The 26,553-nt window shown below is 42.8% G+C and overlaps 1 protein-coding gene across 5 annotated transcripts in view; it reads right to left on the bottom strand.

Moving 5' to 3' along the window:
- The window catches only part of LOC147021356 (protein LSM14 homolog B-like), a 79,621-nt gene extending 53,533 nt beyond the window's left edge, over positions 1–26,088 (bottom strand). For all 5 annotated transcript variants that reach the window (XR_015060769.1, XM_085891229.1, XM_085891227.1 and 2 more), the window contains exon 1: positions 25,651–26,088. Coding sequence is in view for 4 of the 5 variants with exons in the window: in XM_085891229.1 (XP_085747355.1) it covers positions 25,651–25,771 (121 nt within the window). In the remaining variant the exon portion in view is untranslated. The remainder of the gene's footprint in view (positions 1–25,650) is intronic.
- Between the last annotated feature and the right edge of the window lie 465 nt (positions 26,089–26,553).

Consider the following 26,553-nt stretch of genomic DNA (forward strand, 5'->3'; position numbering starts at 1 on the left):
TGTCTGTCTCTCTCAGTCTCTTAGTTCTTCTGTTTACCTTTATTGCATCAGCTTTATTTGTTTAAGTTTTGTTGATCAAGTTATATGAGGTGTGTTTTTTAATTATCAAACAGACTTGGGGGTGACAAACACTTTCAAAAATGACGTTTTCAAACAAAAAAAAATTAAAAAAAAGTTTTTGGTGTGAATTAAAACCTCGGTGTGAGGTCTCATAAACGAGCGGTATGTTTTTTTTTTCATTGCCAATAAATTTGACAAAAAAAAGGGTTATTTTTTACTTAAACCAGGTATCCGAAAAAAAATATTATATTTACAACGTGAGCTACGATAAAAACATAAACGAGCTAGATATTAATAATGGTATATAATCATTTTTATGCAGGGGTTCCCTGAGACATGAAAACTATTTCAAGGGTTCCACAAGGGTAAAAAGGCTGAGAAACGCTGGATTAGATTTTGGTGAAGATCCAGATCCGGATCCGACTACTAGAATTTTTTTAACTGGTTCTTCACCATTGAGAGATGGGGCCAAAAACGATATAAAGTAGGAGAGGAGGAGAGGAGATTGGGAACATACTCTGTGCAGAGCGTTGGTGCTGCTGTAGCAGTCTCCTTGGCTATTGGGCACAATCCTGGACTGGTCGCCACTCCGACACTGGATACCAGCATGCTGGCACTCATTTTGCCGACCTCGGAAGGATGACAGGCCGAGTTAACCCCACCTGGTATTAAATCAACAGCTGAGCGGGATTTGAACTCAGGACCCGAGGATCCAAAGCCCGCCACGCTAACCATTAAGCCCACACCAGATATAATATATAGCAGGATATCTCAAAAAGTTGTGTGCGGATTTGAACAAAACTTGGTGGACATGTTGGGTGTGTGACAAGGATGAATTGATTCAATTTTCATGAAGATCCGAATCCGGATCCGGATCTTCACCAAAATCGAATCAATTAGTCCTTGTCACACCCAACTTGTCCACCAAGTTTCATCCGAATCCGTCCACAACTTTGAGATGTCGTGCAATTTCGTTTTTCGGCCCATCTTTCAATGGTGAACAATCAGTTAAAAATTAAACAAGTGGTGCCATGCACAACAAATCCCACCCATTTTCAGGCATAAAGTTATTTTGGGGATCAAATTTAAATTTGATACATCCTTAACCTGAATGTTGATTAATATGGAATAGGCAAAGCCTAGAAGCAAATGTAGAATTCTTTTTACATTCGCTTCTGACTTTACTTGAACTTGTTCACAACTGTATACTTGCCAACTATACCGTGGTACATGTAAGCGCCACACAGCTGATGATTTTGACAGATCTGAGGTCAGTCAGGTGCATAGCAGACGATGCTGCAATTTCCGGTTACTTCGGCCTGGATTAGCGATCAAATAATGTAAATCACGATTAAAAATTATTTTTTGATGAAGCGGGAGATATCTTTCTTAAAATCAGTGGAGGAAATATACACCATGTCTGATATTTGGGTCTTTCATGTCTCCGACGATGCCTATCTCCCGGGACACATCATTCCCCATGACAAAAACCAGAAGCAAAAGGGTCATAGCCGACGACACGGATTCCAAATTGCCAGGGTATTGTGTTGTCGTTGTTGTTGTTGTTGTTTCCTATTCTCTCATGTGCACGCATTGAGTATGAAGCTGACTACGTTCGCTATGATACAAACAGTATCAAACATACTGCATGTACAGCTGGGGAACAGAGAAATGTCACTATCCATCTTGGGAATTTGTAAGCTTTCACATATATACCACTGTAAATACTGGTGTCTGAACATCACTATGTACATGCGAGATACCAGCAAATCATCACATCTGGATGGGCATATAGTAAATCTATACAGCCAAACCATGATGATAGGTAAAGGAAAGCAGATGTCTATATAGCAAATCATGGAGGAAGGCCAGTGACAGTCATGTCACACGCCTCAGATATGAGCTATCATATTTGACAAACGTTTCATAATAAAGCTTCGTGAATATCATGATCCACAAATATTGTGTCCACTGTGATTGGTGGTGAGCTGCTCCACAAATCACTCCTCGTATTCACCAGAAGTATCATGCTCCTCTAAAACTTGAAGGTAATTGGGAAAGCAATCATCACAGTTTAGGTCACGAAAAACAGTTCTCGTTTCTCTTGCAATGCCTGCAATCCTTCTGAGTTCTGTTGTTCTTGCTGTTCTTGTAGGAGTTCGAACAACATGACACAATCGATCTTCATTTACCAAAACATTAGGATGCCAAGCAAAATCTGGATCTGATCCATTCACTCCAGCAGATTTTGCCCTGGAGAGTGCGACAAACAAAGCTCCAGGATTGTGAGATTCGAAAGCCTTGTTGCCTGGACCTATTACAATATAGCGATGTGGCTCACCATCGCCAATTGTCATACCTTGACAACGATGAATTGTTGTTCCCCAGCCAAGCCAAAGAGGCACTTGCCTTCTGCAACACCCATGACGGTTGCAGTCTACCCTCCTCTCCACTGGTACAATTGGCACTATGTGTGGTTGATTCTGCATAAAGGGGGAGCCATTGTACTTTGGGAAATTAACCATTACAACATCTGGAAGGAATTCCCTCGGACTTCGGCCATTTCGATAAATGATATCAACTACAGTGCCCATTGATCCATTGAAAATACCAAAGTCAACTAGCAGATTTGATGTCAACATGACTTTTGCCCCTTTACACAGATATAATGTTCGAGAGAGACCACCAGCTTTATCAGTTCTTGCTCTACTGCCATGAAAACCCTTGTGAACAGCATCGAATTTCGCTATAGGTGTGGATTTGTTTGCCTCCAAAATTTGAATTTTATTGTGATCCCACTCTTCTGCATGAGTTGGGAAAACAAACAAGCCTCGACTCTTCATATGGAACAATAAGTCAACACCATGGGATGACAGAAGTTGCTCCCACTGGAATTGCTGCAGCCAGTGTGCTTGTTCGGGTGTTGTTTCATCGTCCCGTAATGACAGTAAAGTTTCCTTGAGCTGTTTCTCATCATTTCCCTGACGGATTATGGATTTCAAGATAACTGAATGCTCAAAAGCTTTCCAGACAAGGGATCCATGTAAGGCAGCAGGAATCTTGCTTTTACAGTTGGACAGGTCACACACTGGAGGTAGCTGAACATCATCACCAAGAAAAACAACAAGTGGAATACCTCCCTATAGTTCTGAAAAATTTGAACCATTATTCATTCCACATATGCTGTTAAACTCCATCCATCTGAGTGTATTGCAGCCGACAAGTGAGCGCTCGTCTACTAACAAAGCAATGACACCCTCACAGTTCCTTTGAAGCGCTTCTCCGAGTAATCAGTCCGGAACAGACATTTCCTTCACTGTTTTTGCCCCTGGAAGTACCTTGAGCAAGCTGTGTAATGTTATGCCTGAAATAATATTGGCACTATTACCAGTGGGACAGAGAACTTGAACAGCTTTGTTCCTATTGAACAAAATACGAATGACTTTCACCAAGCTTTTGATCAAGAATGACTTACCGGAACCTGCCGTGTCACCTACAATGAGACGCAAGAGTTTGCAGTGCTCAGGATCATCTTTATAATCAAGCATAGTTTTCATCACCAGATTAAAGGCGAAACGCTGATCCTTGTTCAGCAATGTCAAGTTGACGTCTGGAAACTGCAGACCTTCAGCATCTTTGTTTTCCCGATGTTCTGCAGTTACTGCCTCTAACCATAGGATACAACTGACTAGCAGCATCCGTCATAATCGACTCCTCCATCATCATATACAAAATCAGAAACACTGTCCTCAAATGTTACATGTGGCTGAACAAGGTCCATCCATTCAGGCTGCTCCATATCAGAGCAGTCATTCTCTGAAGGGATATCTTCTTGGTCAGAATAGGCACAGTCTTCTGCATGCCTTCTAGCCCTCTCAATATCAGCTTTGAGAAACTTGGACAGTCATTGGATTGGAGAAAATGTTCCATTTTCCTGCACCATGTTTCTTCTGGTACACCAATCTCATTCAATGACCGCCAGTTTGGCCAATGAAGAAGGAGCATCGTTCGGCAATATTCTTCATCCAAAGGCCAAGTAGCACGGATCTGACTTCCGGAAATTACTGGCACCTTTCCCAGTTTACAAATGAAATTGTACCATGAAGTAACTTCTTCCTCGGGACGACTTAAATATTTGTCAAGAGGGGTGTTCTTGGTGACAGTTGAACCTTGACGTTCCAAAACTCTTGAACCAGACATGCTCACCATTTGAAATTGGTGGCTACTTCGGTGTAGTGGCAAAGATGCCAGTTCAAAGGACGCTTCAACGGCTGAAACATCACGCTTTGCAGTACCCATTAGTAATTTGGTACAGAGTGATTTAGCTGCAGCACCAGTGGATTCCTCTGCATAATGGACCATATCATTGAAAAGGTCAACAGTTGCCCCAGTAGGTTCATTCCCCTTGCAAGCATATCCACAGACATACTTTTCAGTGGCAATAATCTCATTGACAGATGGATTCTCTGGATTGCTTTTGGAGACAATAATTGATATGTCTCCATTTGCTCTCCAGCCCTGTGTGTGATATTGTGAATGTTGTACTAACATTGGATGGTCTCGCTCCATTTATAAACGATTTGAGCCATTCAAATCCTTAACAAGAGCTGGTTTTTCCCGCAGCTCTCTACCAGGAGTATTTAATGTACCAAATCCCATTCTACATGTTCTGTTTCCCTTTTGGACTCGAGAGAGTGATGGTTTTTGGGTTTTCGAGCAGTAGGCGGAACAACGGTGCAAGTTGATTCAATTTGCCAAAAGGATATGATCTTCCAGAAGAGATTCTTGAGACTCGGAAACATCCATTAGCAACTTGAGTAATGGATATTTCTCCTCGGGTGGTGCTGGTGCGAATCCTTCAGGTGGTACCCAGAGATCTTTTCTCGGATGACCATTCTCAACAGTCCCAGCTGGGTGACATGCTGTTAATCCAAATATAGCCTTTGCCCACCTGGATAACTCTTCAGCACACTCACCATCCGAGAGATCCTTCTGAACAACCTCGTACAGTAGATTATGTGGTTGCCTATCAGATCGCCAACACAAGCCATGCCAATGTATCATACCCCTAGACTTTGCAAATTCCTGCCTATACCAAAATTTATCGACACCAACAACTGGTTCGATGACTTGTATGAAATATGCCTGAGTACGGAGGTCAAAGTATTGACTAACAATATGGGTATTTCTCTGAAGAGCTGCATACAGTTCGTTTTGGTTCTGCAAATCAATATCTTTGCCAGTTGTTTCATGATTGTAAATCTGCAACAATCTTCGTAATGGCTTAAAGTAATACTCAGCACAACTACCAGTTGTGAAAAATGATGGTAAACCTCTTCCAGCATTTATCTGAAATTCAATAAGGGACCTGAGCTCCTTGCCTTTTTGAGCCCAATACTGTGATGTTCCACGTAACTTAGCTCCAAAGTAAAGGATCTTCTGTCCAATGGAGTTATCACCCTTTTCAATTCTTTGCTTCAGATCGTCCACTGTCATGTGCTCATCACCCAACTGCTGCTTCACAATGTAACTACTCTGTTCTAGTGCACGCTTTCTCATGATCATATTGTGAACAATAAACTTGAAAAAGTTATGTGCTGCAAACCTACCATCTTCATACCAGAGCAAATGCTCTGCCCAATCAGACATCGAAGTACATGTCCGGGGACGGTTGATATGAAAATCACCTGTGCCATATGGAAATAAATATGGGAAGGCTAGGGTAAAGAAATGTTTTGATGTAAATTCAGACACTGGTGTTGTGTCTCGTGTTGGCCAAGGAATAGTTACAATGCCCTGTTTATTGACCCTAACCTCCCCATGATCTTCCCCAATTACCTCCTTTACTGTGTTTTCAACATGCTTGCAAATATCCACAGCTGGTTCAGGCAATAATACACCTGAAACAGTTTCACTATCGATATCATTGATGCAGGGATCAATTTGTTCCGGGGCAGGGCCTTTGTCATTGATGTGTGTAGTTGTATTGGGGTCATATTCCACTGTGTGTATGACAATTTCACCATCTAAAGGCAACTGATTCAATCTTTCCTGACTGATCATAATATCCACATAAGCTGGATTTTTGGATTTTAACCAGACCAGAGCAGATTGCACTACATATCGCCGGACTGTGAATTCTTTACTTGTATCATCTTTACCCTGTTTACGAACTCGAATGATTTTAATCTCTTCAGGGAGCTTTGGAAATATTTGGGCAGGTTCATTGATGGCTTGAGGAAATGCCACACAGTGACCATTTGCAGCAATTCCACCATGTTTCAACATGTGTACATTTATAGTTGGTGAAATTCTGGAAATGAGTTGCTGTTCAACAAGGGTCAAATGCTACAGCTCCTGTGGGACATTTCCTGGGTCCATCCTGTTTCTACAGAGAACATTTTGACTGGTTCCTTATCATTAGAGCATCTTGCACACACATTTTTTTTACTTTTGGTGACATTTTCATTTCCAGTCTGCATTAATGACAAATTTCACAAGATGAGAATGAATATGACACTTGCTCTAATTCGAAAGCCGTTATCGAATTCGAAAGCCGGATGATGGGATTGGGGCAAAGCCTTCGGGACCCCCAATCTTTGATAGGAGGGAAACCACGGGGTAACATCCCTGGGTCAGATTGCGGGAGAGTGTGTCGGAGTGGTGCTGAGGTGTCGTCCACCAGACGGCGGTCTCCTTGGGTTAACCTGAGGCGGTCCCTTCGGGTGGGTGCCTGGAATGTCCTATCCCTAAGAGAGGATGATCACCTGTCTCTGTTATCATCTGAGCTCAAGCGTTTGGACATCGGGATTGCAGCTCTCTCTGAGGTTCGGAGACCGGATTGCGGCGAGATAATGGTGGGTGGTTACACCTACTATTGGTCTGGTCGCTCTGATGGTTACCATACCCAAGGAGTTGCTGTAGCTGTGTCCAATAAGCTGACCCCAATGATAATTGAGGTAACACCGGTCAACGAGCGTATTATGAGATTAAGGATTCGTCACTCCTTAGGTGTCATTTCCCTGGTCTCTATTTATGCTCCGACTGAGGCGAGTGATCTTACCGTGAAGGACACATTCTACGCCACACTCGAGTCTGTGGTTGATCAGTGCCCCAGACGAGATACACTTCTAGTCTTGGGGGATTTCAATGCATCGACTGGAACTGATAGGGATGGTTATGAGGTGTGTGTTGGTCCCCATGGGTCAGGAACTATGAACCAGAATAGCACTAAGTTCCTTGACTTTGCAAGAAGTCATGGACTTAGGGTGGCTGGTTCATGGTTTCAGCGCCCGCAAGCTCATCGCTGGACTTGGTATTCCAACGCTGGCGGTGTGGCAAAGGAGATTGACCATGTCCTCATTGACGGTCGTTGGAGGATGATCCAGAACTGCAGGGTCTACCGGAGTGCTCAGTTCCTCAATACTGACCACAGGCTTGTTGTAGCAACTCTAAAGCTGCACCTTAAATCCTGGAGAATGGTACCATCCCAGCCTAGGCTGGATGTTGCCAAGCTCAGGGATGAGAGAGTAGCTGAGGAGTTTGCGAACAGGCTGAGTGGACACTTGGGGGGTCTGGGTGCTTTGGGGGGTCCTGAAGAGTTGTGGAACACCTTCAAGACCACCGTCCTTGATGTTGCCGGTGGATGCCTTGGAGTTCACCGCAGGGCAAAGAAGAATTTTGTCTCTCAAGGGACACTGGATACCATTGACCAGAGTCGCAGGGCCAGGCTGAATGGCAGAGCTGAGCTGTTCAGGGAGCTGAGGCGTAAAACTGTACGTGCACTGAGGGTGGACAAGGAGGCCTATGTGCGAGGAATCTGTGAGGGGGTAGAGCATCACCTGTGGACAGGTGATTCTCGTCCCGCTTACAGGGGAATTCGCGCATTACGTTCATCCAAGCCCATCCCTCGCAGCACTGCAGTTCGAGCAGAGAGTGGTAGGCTCTTGACAGAGGAGTCTGAAGTGAAGGCCCGCTGGGCCGGTTACTTCGAGCGGTTGTACCAGGCTGATCCCCCAGCTGTCGAGTTGGACGTCAAGGGTGTTACAATCCCTGTTGCTGACCCTCGAATCAACTGTGGTCCACCATCGCTTGTGGAAACACGGGCTGCGGTGAACCAGTTGAAACGGGGCAAAGCTCCAGGGATCTGTGGCATCCATGCCGAACTTCTCAAGGCTGGTGGAAATGCTGCACTCATGTCGTTGTATGCAGTTTTGTGCTCTGCCTGGAACACAGGCATCATCCCAACTGACTGGAAGAGGGCCTTGTTGTCCCTCTCTGGAAAGGAAGGGTGATCGCCAAGACTGCAACAACTACCGAGGGGTGACGCTGCTCTCAGTGCCGGGCAAGGTCTTTGCTCGGATAATTCTTGATAGGGTTCGCCACCATCTGCTTGAGCACCAGCGTCCAGAGCAGTCAGGCTTTACACCAAAGAGGTCAACGATTGACCGTATCCTTGCACTTCGTGTCCTCACCGAACGCAGACGAGAGTTTCGGCAGGGGCTGCTTGCAGCCTATGTTGATCTCTGTAAAGCGTTCGATTCAGTGAATCGGGATGTCCTCTGGAGGATTCTTGGTCTTCGTGGGGTGCCACCGAAACTGATCGATCTGATGTCTGAACTCTACTCTGGTACTGAGAGTGCTGTGAAGTGTGGTGGTACCGCCTCTGACTTATTTCCAGTTGTTACTGGAGTTCGTCAGGGATGTGTACTTGCCCCCACACTTTTCAGCACTTGTATGGACTGGATTTTTGGGGGGATGTGGGAGAGCGCAAGTTGCGGTGCATCGTTTGGCAATGTCAAGATCTCGGACCTTGATTTTGCAGATGATGCAGTCATCTTTGCGGAGACTTTAGACATCCTCTTGGGGGCCCTCGAGGTGCTGAATGAGGAGTCGGAGCCGTTGGGATTACGGATTTCTTGGGTCAAAACAAAGATCCAGGCTTTCGGTGACATCTTGGATGCTGCTGTCCTGTCTGTGTCTGTTTGTGGTGAGGATGTTGAGGTCGTGGATAGATTCACTTACCTTGGCAGTGATATTCATGTCTCCGCAGGTTGTGAGCCGGAGGTCAATAGACGCCTGGGTCGGGCCTGGGGAGTCATGGATTCACTGGATCATGGGGTGTGGCGCTGCCGGTACCTGTGCGGGAGGACGAAAGTCCGAGTCTTCAGGTCCTTGGTACTTCCAGTCTTGCTCTATGGGTGCGAGACTTGGACTTTGACCAAGGATCTGAGACGGAGACTTAATTCCTTTGGTACCAGGTCTCTTCGGAGAATCCTTGGCTATCGCTGGTCGGATTTTGTGTCCAACGAGCGGTTGCTGAGAGAGACTCGGATGAGATTTGTTACCTGCATAGTCCGTGAGCGTCAGCTGCGGCTGTATGGACATGTGGCTCGTTTTCCTGACGCTGATCCTGCTCACCAGATTCTCTCAGCGAGGGAGTCTCATGAGTGGAGGAGGCCAGTGGGCCGACCACGTGCCTCATGGTTGCAGCAGGTTGACCATCATCTCAAGGAGATGGGGATGGGCCTGGCATCTGCCTGGGGGATGGCCAGACGGAGGCCCCTGGAGTACCGGCGGAAAGTGGACGCAGCGACGCGCTGTTCTGGCACATGCTCCCATACCTGACCTGACCTATCGAATCCATTGCTCGGTTTAGATTTTGGTTTGCGTTTAATGGATGAGGAGGAGGCAGTGTTCTTGTATCAATTTCCGGTTCAAGAGAGTGTTTTTTTCTCTCGATTTTTCTTCGAAGTCGTAAAATCCAAAGATTTTGTTCTTTTTTGTTTTCATTTGGTTTAGGAACCTAATATTCAATACCTAGTGTTCTACAACTGTGGTACAAGTCTGACTCTTCAGTTGGTATACATGGGACAGTCTCTGTTGGCCTGTTCATTTCTTCAGCAGAGTCCTTGAACATTTCTTTCACATTGTGATCTGCTATTTCACAGTCACTAATATTTGAAGATATTGGAAGACCACTGGGCTTATCTGCATGATTTTGTGCACATGATGCTTTGGATGTGCTGTTGTATGTTGTTACATGATGTTGAGATTTCTGTTTTTTCTTATGTTTTGCAGCAGTAACTTCTGTAGCATTATTTCGCCTTTGTTAACCTCCGCAATCGAAGATCGGAGGTTACTGTTTTCACCACTTTCTGTTTGTTTGTGAACAGTATTACGGAAAAACTCCGACGGATTTCGACGAAACTTGGTGGGGGGGGTTGGGCATGGTCCAAGGATCATGCCATTAGATTTTGGACTTGTTCCCCCCCCCCAAAAAAAAATTTAGAGAAAAAAAAAATTTTTTCTTTTACATTTCTACATGTTTTAAGTGATTTCCAACCCCCCCCCCCCCCCAAAAAAAAATGTTGGAGAAAAGAACTATAACTCTGTCAGCACTGTTGACATCATATTTAATGAATAAGATATAAGGTTCACTTGAGTGACCCAGCAGTATTGGCGGCGGAGGTGTAGCACTCTCCCGAGTGCTCCCCCTCTAGTTTTACATGTATTGCCCTTGAATGTGTGGCATTCATTCGCTTTTGTTTGACATGTATTGTCCTTGAATCTGTTACACACCCATTGTCTTCCTTGATTATTTCCCTTAGAAGTTTGAAATGGTTGTTAACTATCAATAGAGTGATGGTATCTGAGGTAGCATCTTCCACAATACATTAGTCTTTATTGTAACATATTTCATATGATCTAGAAACTTTATTGAATCTACCACCCCTCAACCACGTTACAATGCTGCATTCCAGAAGGAAAGATGCTGCCTGGACTTCGCAAGCTGTTGCCCACCCATTCCCAGTAACCATGTTTTCGAAGTAAGCACTTGAACTTGAGGATTCCAAGCCATGACATAATAAGGCGTAGCCTTTCCAATCATCCAAGTTGTCAAAGATTGTTTTACAAATCAGTTTTCTATAAAACGTAGCCTTGAAAATGTTCCCATGGATGGCTTAGCTTTATGCAGTGAAAGAAGCAATTTCCATCCCCAGGTACATCAAATGATTTTCCCTGAATAATTATGGTGTCCTTTTGACCATTTAAGTTCACTAGATCTAATGAAATGGGTGTCCTGGAATATGATGTAGGAATTTGATGTACCGGTAGTGAATACTGATGGTCTGAGGTTATTGAGGACTTTTGACTGTTTAAGTTCACTAGATCTAATGAAACGGGTGTCCTGGAATATGATGTAGGAATTTGATGTACCGGTAGTGAATACTGATTGTCTGAGTTTATTGAGGACACGAGAGATGGAACTTGTAAACAGCTTGCATCAGGTTTTCTAACTTTTTGGGCGAAAGTTTGATTTGGAGTTTTGTTTTCTACACAAATTCTCTTGGCATAACTGTGATCCATATTGTATAGACTCTATAGCTGTGGGTACAGCCAAGTACGTGTATACAGATATTTCAAATAAAAAATGATTCTATTGACTGACTGGTATCAATATATATATATATATATATATATATATATATATATATATATATATATATATATATATATATATATATATATATATATATATATATATATATATATATATATATATATATATATATATATATATATATATATATATATATATAGATAGAACAACCTGTTCTATGTATATTCTGAATCATAATTATCATGAATGTTGATCAGATTCGTTTTTTTGTACTTTGGATCAGTACGGTACTGTGCTAATTATAAATCAGACTTGTATGCAGGAGTGTTATCACGGTTGTAGAAATGCACAAATAATTAATATGCAGTAGTGTTATCACGGTTATAGGAATGCACAAATAATTAATTTGATCTATAGTATACACAATCACACCTTTATGACTAAAAAATTAACAACAAACCTCGAGAGTAAATACTCTAGCAGTTTTAAGTCTACCTAATTTTATAATAAAGATATCTCCCGCGTCATCAAAAAATAATTTTAAATAGTGATTTACATTATTTGATCGCTGATCCTGAATCCAGGCCTAAGTAACCAGAAATTGCAGCATCGAATGCAAGAAGAATTCTACGTTCGCTTCTAGGCTTTTCCTATTCCATATTACCTCAACATTACTTTCACAACGACAACTACACCGCCGAGAACAGGATCTCATCTGAAAAAAAAAAAAATCCCAACATTACCTTCACAACGACAACTACACCGCCGAGAACAGGATCTCATCTAAAAAAATAAATACTAGAAGCGAATGTAGTATTCTTCTTGCATTCGCTTCTGACTTTACATTAAACTTGTTCACAACTGTACATACTTGCCAACTACACCGTGGTACATGTAAGCGCCGCACAGCTGATGATTTTGACGGAATTTCCGGTTACTTCGGCCTGGATTAGGGATCAGCGATCAAATAATGTAAATCACGATTAAAAAAATATTTTTTGATGATGTGGGAGATATCTTTATTAAAATTAACTTTGGGAAAAAAATAATTGAATAAATAAATAAATGAACGATCACTTCTGGTCAAGAATAAAAGAAATTAAAAGTTTCAAGAGTTTCAAAATCACTCCCGCTAATGTTAAATACAAAATAAACACTTCCTGTCATGAAAAAAAATCACTTTCGGAAGTATAAAATTAACTTTGGGAAAAAAATAATTGAATAAATAAAAATAAACACTTCCGGTCATGATCTCCGGCATGCATCATTCCCGATGACAAAAACCGGAAACAAAAAAAAAAGAACAGAAGCAAAAAAAAAAAAAAAAACGGAAGCAAAATGGTCATAGGCAACGACACGGATTCACAATTGGCAGGGTATTGTGTTGTTTTTGTTGTTTCCTATTCTCTCATGTGCACGAGTCAAGTAATATTCACAAGATAGAAATAAAACCCAATCGTGTTTATACACCGCACAGCATTTAACAACAACCGGAAGCAAAAGGTGATAGCTAACGACACGGATTCCAAATAGCCAGGGGTATTGTGTTGTTGTTGTTTCCTATTCTCTCACGTGCACACGTTAAGTATGAAGCTCATTGCGTTCGCTATAAGGAATAGAATAAGGAATATTTTAGTCTTAGTTTGAAGTCAATTAAACCATTTTTGACGAAGTTATGACCGTAAAATGATTTTCGCAACCATGTTTTAGTTTTGATGGAAAATTTGTAATTTTGACCGATGACTATGACCCCCAAAACTTCGGACCCTACCGATCTTCACAAATATGCATTTTTCACTCTTGGATTGTTAGGATTTTAAGTCACAAATAGAATAAGGTTCACTATAAGCTTAGTTTAAAGTAAATCGGATCATTTTTGATGAAGTTATGAGCGAAAAACGATTTTCACCTTTTCGTGACTTGACCTTTGACCTAATTGGACCCAAAAGTTAATGGTGTCGTCCGAGGTTCATTACCCACCTGTGGATACAATTTGACAGTATTTGAGCCAGCCGTTTTCTGGTAAAGTTGTATTTTCGTAACCATATTTTAGTTTTAATGGAAAATTTGTAATTTTGACCGATGACCATGACCCCCAAAACCACGGACCCCACCGATCTTCACAAATATGCATTTTTAGCAGCGTCTCGCGTAGCGAACGCTGCTCATAGAGAGCTCGGCGTTGTTGTTGTTGTTGTTCTTCTTCTTCTTCTTTTTCTTCTTCTTGTGAAGACAAAACCTTAACCTCTCGGACTCGGCTCTTGAAAATAAAAGATCCGGATCTCCTCAAATACTAAGCACATGTACACATCCTCGCATTGACGGTGCCTTTTGAGAGCGTCTATCATGAACTTTTAAATGTATTTGGACATTTGCTTTAAAGTTTTGAAAAGTTCACGTTACTATTTAAAGATTATTCCATTTATCGTATTGTAATTTCGTAAATTCACTATTTATTTCATAAATACACAATATATCGTAAATACGTAAATACATGATGACGGGTCTCGCTATTGGCTTAATCAAGGCACGTGACGAAATATCGGAAGTTGTTGGTTTTTTATTTTTTATTTTTTTAGCCGACAAAACCTTTAGGACGCTGCTCTTGGACACATTTGTCCTTGTTCACTATAGGAATGGGTAGGATTATAAGTGACAAGTAGAATAGGGTTCACTATAAGCTTAGTTTGAAGTAAATCAGATCATTTTTGACGAAGTTATGAGCAAAAAACGATTTTGATCTTTTCGTGACCTTGACCTTGACCTTTGATCCAATTGGACCGAAAAGTTAATGGGGTCGTCCAAGGTTCATTGCCCACCTGTGGATTAAATTTGATAGTGTTTGCTAAAGCCGTTTTGCCATAAAATTGCTAACAGACAGACAAACAAGCAGTCAGAGACTGGTACTTACGAAATCGTCAACTTGACCTCTGACATTGTCTAATAAAAGCTGTCTCTAGAGAAGGTAGCGACGCAAACCAGAAGTTTCTACAATGATTCCGTACCAAACAATCAAATATACCATCAGAGATGAGGAATCCCCAGCCATTGAATGAAAAAGGTCATACATAATCCAGATAATCAGGGAGGTGAATTGGAAACAAGACACCATTTGGTCATCATCTCAAAAAAGTTCCCCAGGGGTGAGGAACGTAGTAACCAAAAATAATTGAAATCAGATAAGTGGTTTTCCTCCATTTATTACAAAAAAATTTTTTCAAGATGGCCGCCCCAGTCGGCCATCTTGGATCCGGCCACGCCAAAAATCAATAGGCTTCTTCCTTTTCAGGTGGTACATGTGTGACTCAAATTTCAAATCGATATGGTGAAAAAACATTTTTTGGAAGATGGCCGCCCCAGTCGGCCATCTTGGATCCGGCCACGCCCAAAATCAATAGGGTTCTTCCTTTTCAGGTGGTACATGTGTGACCAAAATTTCAAATCGATACGGTGAACAGTTTATGAGTTATCGCATTCACAGCTATAAATGTTGATGCACGGACGGACGGATGGACAGCCGGACGGACAGCCGGACAACAATATCCCCCTTCCACCACGCGGCGGGGATAAAAATCGTAACGTCGACCGAAGCAAAAATCTCCATTTGTCCACGCAATTATTTAACATTATTTTATCAAAGTCACAAAACTAATATATTCGGCCATCCACCAACAATCTTTACATAATCCGACAGCTTAGCGAGTCAGGCATGCGACGATAACCTTTATTGGGATAAAAAATGACTTTTAAACACCATCTTTATCGAAAACACCGTCAGCGCACACATGCAAACCTTCACGCGACTCAACGACGCGTCTGCTCGAGCGCGCTGCACCACATGACGAGCCGTGACACAGCGAGTGAAATATTTTTTATACAATCTTAAAACGTCTCCAAAACATCCGATTTTTACCAGAATTTTGACAACCGAGTTTTAAGCGTCCTAAGCGATCGCAAAAACCTAAAACAAAATTAAAATCGAAGTTAAAACGAACTCGTAACGTCGACCGAAGCAAAAATACTCCATTTCTCCACATGAATTTACGGAATTATGTTTGACCTCACTGTGACCTTGACCTTTGATCGATTTTGACCAAAATCTAATCAGCACTAGCCACCACCCTCCTGAATCACATGGTGTAATTTGAAATTGGTAGCTTCTTCTGTTCTCGAGTTATCGTGCCTACAAACAAACAAACAAGCAGTCATAGACTGGTACTTACGAAATCGTCAACTTGACCTCTGACCTTGTCTAATAAAAGCTGTCTCTTGAAAAGGTAGCGACACAAACCAGAAGTTTCTACGATGATTCTGTACCAAACCATCAAAAATCGAATGTTTTGGATGTTTGACCTCACTGTGACCTTGACCTTTGACCGATTTTGACCAAAATCTAATCAGCACTAGCCATCACCCTCCTGAATCACGTGGTGTAATTTGACATTGGTAGCTTCTTCCGTTCTCGAGTTATCGTGCCTATAAAGAAACAAACACACAAACAAACAAACACAGAAATGGAAGTCATCAATATACTTACGAAATCTTTAGATTTCGTAAGTAACAAGCAGTCATAGACTGGTACTTACGAAATCGTCAACTTGACCTCTGACGTTGTCTCATAAAAGCTGTCTCGACAGAAGGTTGCGACGCAAACCAGAAGTTTCTACGATGATTCTGTACCAAACCATCAAAAATCGTAACGTCGACCGAAGCGAAAATCTCCATTTCTCCATGCAATGATTTAATATTATTTTATCAAAGTGACAAAACCGTAATATTTTGCCATCCACGAACAATCTTTACATAATCCGACGGCTTAGCGAGTCAGGCATGTGACGATAACCTTTATTGGGATTGAAAATGACTTTTAAACACCATCTTTATCGAAAACATCGTCAGCGCGCACAAGGAAAACCAATACGTGACTCAACGCCGACTCTGCTCGAGCGTGCTGCACCACGTGACGACCCGTGACGCGGCGAGTGAAATATTTTTTATACAATCTTAAAACGTCTCCAAAACATCCAATTTTTTTACCAGAATTTTGACAACCGAGTTTTAAGTGTCCTAAGCGATCACAAAAACCGAAGACAAAATTAAAATCGGAGTTAAAACGAACTCGTAACGTCGAGCAAAGCAAAAATGCTCCATTTCTCCACATGAATTTACGGAATTATGTTTGACCTCACTGTGACCTTGACCTTTGACCAAAATCTAATCAGCGCTAGCCATCACCCTCCTGAATCACGTGGTGTAATTTGACATTGGTAGCTTCTTCCGGTCTCGAGTTATCGTGCCTACAAACAAACACACACACACAAACAAACAAGCAGTCATAGACTGGTACTTACGAAATCGTCTGCTTGACCTCTGACCTTGTCTAATAAAAGCTGTCTCTCGAGAAGGTAGCGACGCAAACCAGAAGTTTCTACGATGATTCTGTACCAAACCATCAAAAATCGAATGTTTGACCTCACTGTGACCTTGACCTTTTGCCGATTTTGAACAAAATCTAATCAGCGCTAGCCATCACCCTTCTGAATCACGTGGTGTAATTTGACATTGGTAGCTTCTTCCGTTCTCGAGTTATTGTGCCTACAAACAAACACACACACAAGCAAACAAACAAATGAATCACTCATGGAGTGAGGAAGTTGTCGAAGTTGTTTGAAAATTTATTATAACTTCATTGCAGTCACACGGATGCAGCACAAGAAACAGCATTTACAGTTCAGTCAGTTGCCATCATGAACAACATTCGAATGTGGAATGTGATGTCAATGGTTTAAGTCAAAAACTCCATCATCACCTCCACCTCCTCCGCATAAAAACAAGCAAAATTCTTACTGAAAACGGAAAATTGACACCTGCATGATGGTAACGTCATAATGGATTGGTACGATGTGGAGGGCCTTTCATTGTTAATAAAACTGGCCTGCACTGCAAAATAATACATCACGTTTGCAGAATAGTGCCATTGGCGCCTGAGCGCGATAGACGAATTTTCGGTGTCAGGCGAACTATTGAACCGGAACAGTCACAACGAAGGCCTGGATATCTCATGAAAGAGTAATATCTGAACTACATTCTCACCTAATTTTGAGCCACATATCACAAAAATTGATGGAGATACGCGCTTTCAAAAATAGCCAAATTATGACATTTTTGCTGATGGGATCCAGAATACAAACCAGAAGTTGATCAAATTACATCAGCTAATGGCCAATCGTATGTTTTACATTCCCTATAGTCCGGGAGCCAACCGATCAAAATTAAAAAAAAAAATTGCCCGGTCTGCTATAAAATTTTTGTGTTGATTTTCATAAAGAGACACCCTTTGAGTATATGAAAACCAATGTTGGCAATGGTGAAACTCTTGCGCAACAACACAGTCAACACTTTTGCGAGCCCCCTCTGATAAAATGTTGGCAAAAGCGAAGATGTAGGATGAGGGTAGGGGTAATTCATATTGTCCTAAAATCATAACCACTAAACCTATATACACAAATGACCCCTCATATTAAAGAGGAGTTCATTTCCTATATCACAATTGGTGTAGATTTAACCTACCTTCAATTGACAAGGTTATATGTCAAACAACAAAAGATTTATGTAACTCAGAAATGCTTGACTATCAATGGGGTCAGGAACAAGAACATACTTTTACATGCCATGGTTTTAAGGAAGATAAAATTAGAAATGGATTAACACAATATTGTGACATGAAACATCCTCTTCAGAGGAAGAGTCACTCTCTGAAACAACTCCACCACATGAACCTCTCTGACCAAGGCATATGCATGTCACTCAGCAAGGCACAGCAGCCTTTTTGCATGAACATCGTTTCAGACATTTGGATAATTTGCACATGCAAGACACCGTTTTGTCTATGTTTGGCTTGGCTGGCTTAGACATGAGAATTGGGACCAGTTTTCCATTGATAAGGGTTCTGCCAAATGTTGTGGCTGGGGGAAGTGCTCGGTCACTGAGATGTGCACGTCTATACAGAAGCAATTGATACAATGCTCTTAAAACAAGGAAGTAAAACGCATCTTCTGTTGCTGGCAGTGACCTAAGGTCTAATTTTGAAGAGACAAACATATGCTGCCTGAGGGTATCCAAACAGCTGAACCCTTTTTGGCCATGCAGAGCAGTCCAGTATACTCTGGCCTCATCAATGACACATTCTGTTGCTGCCATTTCACTATCTCTTCCAAAATCAACAAGGTGGGGAAGGTTTCCTATCAGTCCCAGAGAAACCTGTGCCGCTCTTCTTTTCACAGGAACACAGGCATCATCCCAACTGACTGGAAGAGGGGCCTTGTTGTCCCTCTCTGGAAAGGGAAGGGTGATCGCCAAGACTGCAACAACTACCGAGGGGTGACGCTGCTCTCAGTGCCGGGCAAGGTCTTTGCTCGGATAATTCTTGATAGGGTTCGCCACCATCTGCTTGAGCACCAGCGTCCAGAGCAGTCAGGCTTTACACCAAAGAGGTCAACGATTGACCGTATCCTTGCTCTTCGTGTCCTCACTGAACGCAGACGAGAGTTTCGGCAGGGGCTGCTTGCAGCCTATGTTGATCTCTGTAAAGCGTTCGATTCAGTGAATCGGGATGTCCTCTGGAGGATTCTTGGTCTTCGTGGGGTGCCACCGAAACTGATCGATCTGATGTCTGAACTCTACTCTGGTACTGAGAGTGCTGTGAAGTGTGGTGGTACCGCCTCTGACTTATTTCCAGTTGTTACTGGAGTTCGTCAGGGATGTGTACTTGCCCCCACACTTTTCAGCACTTGTATGGACTGGATTTTTGGGAGGATGTCGGAGAGATCAAGTTGCGGTGCATCGTTTGGCAATGTCAAGATCTCAGACCTTGATTTTGCAGATGATGCAGTCATCTTTGCGGAGACTTTGGGACATCCTCTTGGGGGCCCTCGAGGTGCTGAATGAGGAGTCGGAGCCGTTGGGATTACGGATTTCTTGGGTCAAAACAAAGATCCAGGCTTTCGGTGACATCTTGGATGCTGCTGTCCTGTCTGTGTCTGTTTGTGGTGAGGATGTTGAGGTCGTGGATAGATTCACTTACCTTGGCAGTGATATTCATGTCTCCGCAGGTTGTGAGCCGGAGGTCAATAGACGTCTGGGTCGGGCCTGGGGAGTCATGGATTCACTGGATCATGGGGTGTGGTGCTGCCGGTACCTGTGCGGGAGGACGAAAGTCCGAGTCTTCAGGTCCTTGGTACTTCCAGTCTTGCTCTATGGGTGCGAGACTTGGACTTTGACCAAGGATCTGAGACGGAGACTTAATTCCTTTGGTACCAGGTCTCTTCGGAGAATCCTTGGCTATCGCTGGTCGGATTTTGTGTCCAACGAGCGGTTGCTGAGAGAGACTCGGATGAGATTTGTTACCTGCATAGTCCGTGAGCGTCAGCTGCGGCTGTATGGACATGTGGCTCGTTTTCCTGACGCTGATCCTGCTCACCAGATTCTCTCAGCGAGGAGTCTCATGAGTGGAGGAGGCCAGTGGGCCGACCACGTGCCTCATGGTTGCAGCAGGTTGACCATCATCTCAAGGAGATGGGGATGGGCCTGGCATCTGCCTGGGGGATGGCCAGACGGAGGCCCCTGGAGTACCGGCGGAAAGTGGACGCAGCGACGCGCTGTTCTGGCACATGCTCCCATACCTGACCTGACCTCTTCTTTTCCCCTTCTGAATGGGTAGCTCACTGTGTCACATCCACACAACACATATGTGCACAGAAGTGTAGCTGCGACATCAAGAGGATTTTCTGGTACTTCTTGCTCAACACTTCTACCAGCTCATGAATAGGTAGGTATTGATTCTGCCGTTGTATCCAGAGTTCTTGCAATGTGTTCAAGCAGCAGAAGTGATATATACACAGCATAATTATGTCTGTATCTGTTGCATGCACAACAGCTCGATGGTGATCAAGATATTCCACACAATACGCAAGATGAGCAATAATCCTTGTGTCTGCCTCTTCATGTTCTTCACAAGGTAAGTCCAGAACTGAACTTGATGCTGATGTGATGGAAAGAGTGTGACCTTTGTTTTCCATCATACTACCAAGAATGATGGTCACTCCATCCGGAATAGCTTCAGGACTCTCACAAAGGGAAGTGCCAATGAAGTTCTGAAGATTTCCTTTATTTCTTGGATTCTCCATGAGTAAATTCCAGTCCGGAATTTCTAGACTCTTGGATGGTGAGAATTGTCTTGCCTGGTCTGTCTGGTTTCTCCTCTGCTGCTCATCACCCTTCAAAGTATGGCTATCATCAAAATCATACTGATCACCAATGATGTTGACACAGTTGCACATTTCAGGTTTCAACTGCAGGATACACCTGCTTGCGAAGATACAGCTGGGGAAGTTCACCAAATGTTTTCGCACCCATTTTTTGGTATTTATTTACAAATGCCATTGTGTCTACCAGATAAACTGTGTATAGGTCACTCTGTGGTAATGATGGCAGCTGTAAAACAACATCCTGCTCAGCTTCAGCAATTAGCACTGCCACGAAATCAGACTTGTTGCCTTTGCGCATTACAAACCCCTGTGCTAAGCGTGGATCAACCTCAAACAGGGATGATGGATAGTCTGTCCACTCATGGGAAAATGCAATCTGTCTTGTGACTGGGTCGGCATCTCGATAGAAACACAGCACACGTGTAGTTGCAGTCTCATCTTGATAGATCCTGATTAAACTCTGTTTCCTTGATGGTTTTGATTTCTTCTGTGAGGAGAAAGTTACCAGCTTCAGTGGTTCAATCTTAATAGAGACCACCTCTTCTGCTTTCATAATGGCTTCCATGCCCTTAGCTTGAGCATGGACCAAGTCTTTTGAAGCAGCCTTCTCACCAGTTGCTCTATTGAGCAGAACCACTTGGTTGTTACACTGGAATGGGTTTATCATCTGCTGGCATATCACTTTATTGATCTCCTCAACATGCATATGTTCTTCTGTTGCCTGCTTATGTGTTTCTCCATGATGAGTAGATTCCTGTTGGCCTAGATTAGCCATAGACTTTATGTTCTCTGATACAGCTGTGAGAAATGGTGCTGTTTTCACATATTTATCTCGAGCAGCTGGTGCCTGAGATATGCCTTTGAACAGAGATGTCTTCCCTTCATTGTTGTATGTCTGCTCCAGGGCCATGTCACTCCAAACACCATTGAATTTTCCTTTGGAAGAGTGAACTGTGAAGTACCCAACCTGGATCCAGCAAACCTTAACCGAACTGTGTTCAATAGAGTAAGAGGATTTTGTGGGTAGGGGGAACTTTGGTTGACAAAAATGTTAATTTTCTCTTTAAAAATTGATAGAACTCAATCAAATTTGCTGTTTTAATTAGCCATGGATACCATGTTCATATCACATTAAGAGAAATTAGTATTCTAATGCAGCATCTGCCTATGATGAGAAAAGTTCTAAAGGCCATCTTCAAAAAACGTTATTTTTAAGGCATTTTTCACAAAATTATGTACTTTTACGAGGTTTACTTTCACAAAGGCAATTTTTTTTGTCATTTTACAATGCACTGATTGAATTCTTACATTTAGTTCACATTTATTTTTCATGAATGTGATTTTTTAATTTTTTTAGAAATTTTATTGACAATTGCTGTTTTATCAAATTTTTCAAATCTTCCTCAAACAAAAACGGCCGCCAAAATTTTTCGCAAGAGCTTATGAATTGCCAACATTGGTTTTCATGAACTGCAAACATATATCTAAACATCCTGGGGGTGTAAAATTTTATAGCAGAGGCTGTAAGGTCCAACCCTAAAACAGCCTCGTACACAGGTTGGCTCCCGGACTACTAAAAGTTTGAGCGAAAAAATATAAAACTTTCGAATTTTAAGAATTTTTTTGTCATGTAAATGGGCTTTTCAATGCAAATTTCAAACATTTTGTGACGTCACAATCTGGATCCGATCTGGTTGAAACATGGCAGGGTGAAAGATATTATGACCCTACATAAGCACATAAAATATCTAAGCAATTGAACAAGAAATGGTGGAGAAATTATTTTTTGAAATTTCGTCCCATGTAAATGATTGGGATTTTTTGAAACTGTGAATTTTTCGTGACGTCATCATTTGATCCAGGTTCACCCAAATTTATAGGTTCAGTCCTTGGGTGATTATCTTTCATGTCAAAATGTTTCGTGGACATCGTGGACATATATAAGGACCGCTGAGAAAAATCGATGCGCACACACACACACACACACACACACACACACACACACACACACACACACACACACACACACACACACACACACACACACACACACACACACACACACACACACACACACACACACTTACTTAACTGTACAAAGTGACAAAAGTTGTCTTCGACAACTTCACAAACAAGCAGTCATAGACTGGTACTTACGAAATCGTCAACTTGACCTCTGACCTTGTCTAATAAAAGCTGTCTCTCGAGAAGGTAGCGACACAAACCAGAAGTTTCTACGATGATTCTGTACCAAACCATCAAAAATCGAATGTTTTGGATGTTTGACCTCACTGTGACCTTGACCTTTGACCGATTTTGACCAAAATCTAATCAGCGCTAGCCACCACCCTCCTGAATCACATGGTGTAATTTGACATTGGTAGCTTCTTCCGTTCTCGAGTTATCTGTACCAAACCATCAAAAATCGGATATTTGACCTCACTGTGACCTTGACCTTTGACCGATTTCGACCAAAATCTAATCAGCACTTGCCATCACCCTCCTGAATCACGTGGTGTAATTTAACATTGTTAGCTTCTTCCGTTCTCGAGTTATCGTGCCTACAAACAAACAAACAAACAGAAACGGAAGGCATCAATATACTTAAGAAATCTTTAGATTTCGTAAGTAACAAACAGAGGACGGAAGTCATCAATATACTTACGAAATATTTAGATTTCCTAAGTAACAAATGGGGCTAAAAACCTCCTTCCACCTTCGGTGGTGGGGGAAACAAACACGGAAGCTAAAAGGGTGCCTTGAAATGAGGACCTTGTTGGTGCCAAATGTTCGTTCCCATTTATGTGTTTTGAATGCTTAATACTTTTATAAACAATCTTATGACCATCTAAGCAGGACCAAATAACACTCGTTTTCCCTCTTATTGACAAAGGAGGCATTGTTGACACTGATATTCTCATTTTATTGGTTGAAGGGTAACGATTCGTCGGAAAATAACCAGCGGATATTTTTGAATATCAAATTTATTCATTCACACCAACATTCACCGTTAAAATAGTTCCTGGTATACATTTAAATGATGAACTAGTCTAGCTTGCTGCCACAACGAATGGCCAGTGTTGACGACTACTACGACGACTCCAATTATTCCCACCTTGTGGGGTCGGTGGAACAGTTTTTGAGCCAAGTCTTTCACGAACCGGTTGTCTGGACCCGGTGTTCAACCGATTTAATTTATTGCAGAGTGCCAGCGATAACTCACCTCTTTATGAAATACACTGTAGTCATCGTTAACATCCACTAATAACACTAGCTAGACAAGACAACAGGCTTCAGCTCATCCGAGGGATGATGCACTTTGTGGTGTAATGCACCACGCGGCCTGCAAAGTACCAATGCAAAAGATTATAGTCGGGTTAGGAATCAAACCCAGGATAAACAATTCAAAGGTAAGTGTATGAAATCCACAGCACCCTGTCAGACGGAAACAAATGCCTCATGTAAACGAGCGACTAAAATACAGTAATATATCATATGATCAAATATAATATAAAGATTATACCACACCTTCATCACCAACTCAAACATCATGTCCCACACACATCACCATTCACTACCACTTAAATCATCACCTCCCACACAACACATCACACTTCACTACCACCTCAATCATCACCACCCACACAACACATCACACTTCACTACCACCTCAATCATCACCACCCACACAACACATCACACTTCACTACCTGCTCAATCATCACCACCCACACAACACATCACACTTCACTACCACCTCAATCATCACCACCCACACAACACATCACACTTCACTACCACCTCAATCATCACCACCCACACAACACATCACACTTCACTACCACCTCAATCATCACCTCCCACACAACACATCACACTTCACTACCACCTCAATCATCACCACCCACACAACACATCACCATTCACTACCACCGCAATCATCACCTCCCACATAACACGTCACCATTCACTACCACCTCAATCATCAGCACCCACACAACACATCACCCTTCACTGCCACCGCAATCATCACCGCCCGCACAACACATCACCCATCACTACCACCTCCCACACAACACATCACCCATCACTACCACCTCCCACACAACACATCACCCATCACTACCACCTCAATCATCACCTCCCACACAACACATCACCCATCACTACCACCTCAATCATCACCTCCCACACAACACATCACCCTTCACTACCAATTCAATCATCACCTCCCACACAATACATCACCCATCACTACCACATCACCCTTCACTACCACCTCAATCATCACCACCCACAGAACACATCACCCTTCACTACCACCTCAATCATCACCACCCACACAACACATCACCCTTCACTACCACCTCAATCATCACCTTCCACACAACACATCACCCTTCACTACCACCTCAATCATCACCACCCACACAACACATCACCCTTCACTACCACCTCAATCATCACCACCCACACAACACATCACCCTTCACTACCACCTCCCACACAACACATCACCCATCACTACCACCTCAATAATCACCTCCAACACAACACATCACCCATCACTACCACCTCCCACACAACACATCACCCATCACTACCACCTCAATAATCACCTCCCACACAACACATCACCCATCACTACCACCTCCCACACAACACATCACCCATCACTACCACCTCAATAATCACGTTTCCCTACATTCTCCACAAAAGACCCTGGAAGATCACCACGTCGTCCATTATAAATCACACGTCTTCCTTGGATGTACGGCTTCAAGCGTTCAACAACTCAATTTCAATTAATCGTTTCCGTTCCAAAAACTCGGTGACATCTCTGTGATCAAGACGTCGATAACCACAAAATTATCAACTCAAACAACCACGAAATACCGTTTCACGGTGTGGGATTCGCACCTTTCGCAAGAGCCACAGTCGAGTTCTCGGGGTCAATGGTGTACAGGACTCCCTCGTACCGAATCCCTGCCTTGGACACCAAGCTAATCTTACTCCCGATGTACGGCGTACTACCACTCATTGTGTCCGTTCGACGGGAACACAACCGAGAGACAGAAAACGAAGTCCAAAAAAGATGTGACAACTTGTCTCAGACAGAATGCAAGTGAAACCGAGAAAGGAACATGGACAGCGAGTGAGGAGAGAAGAAATGGAGGCGAGATAACAGAGGAGGAAAGTTTTGTTAATTCCAAAAATATTCAAACGACGAAGTAAAAGAAAAACCATACGCAAACGAACGACGTATAAAACCGAAGTCCGTAAAGGAAAGAAACGCCTGGCCTGCAGACGATGCCTGCTAGGCCGCGGCAAGATGGCCGCCCACGCACTGCATTGTGGGCATTAATTGTGGGGCGCGAAAGTGCAAATTTTAATTCTGAGGTGAAAAAAATAATAATATTAATAATCAATTGTATTCACATCACGTACGGTCAGTACGGTCGTGGGAGCACTCACTGTGGTTCGACTGGTGTTTATTTACCAATCCGGGTTGTTGGTTAATCCTTTCTGAGAGGAACTGTTGGATCGCTGATGCAATTTGGCCCACACGTGCCGACACTCCGTGTCCTACTGTTGGCGAGTAGGAAGGACACGGTGAGGTCGTGGGATTCCGTGTTAATGCCGGCAGAGGGGACGTCGGTCGAACGTCCGTCTGAGGGACGAGCGAAATCACTATCCTGGAATTGATAATCAGGAACGAGCTGACTGGAACGCGGGGTCCTCCATCCGAGGACTCGTTGTGGTAAAACACCGACGAAACGTATAAATTGTAAATAAATAAATATATATGTATTGGGGTAATAC

The sequence above is a fragment of the Eptatretus burgeri genome, chromosome 8, assembly GCF_056783735.1.
Source record: "Eptatretus burgeri isolate ZD-2024b chromosome 8, Ebu_testis_v1, whole genome shotgun sequence".
In the NCBI taxonomy this organism is placed as follows: Eukaryota; Metazoa; Chordata; class Myxini; order Myxiniformes; family Myxinidae; genus Eptatretus; species Eptatretus burgeri.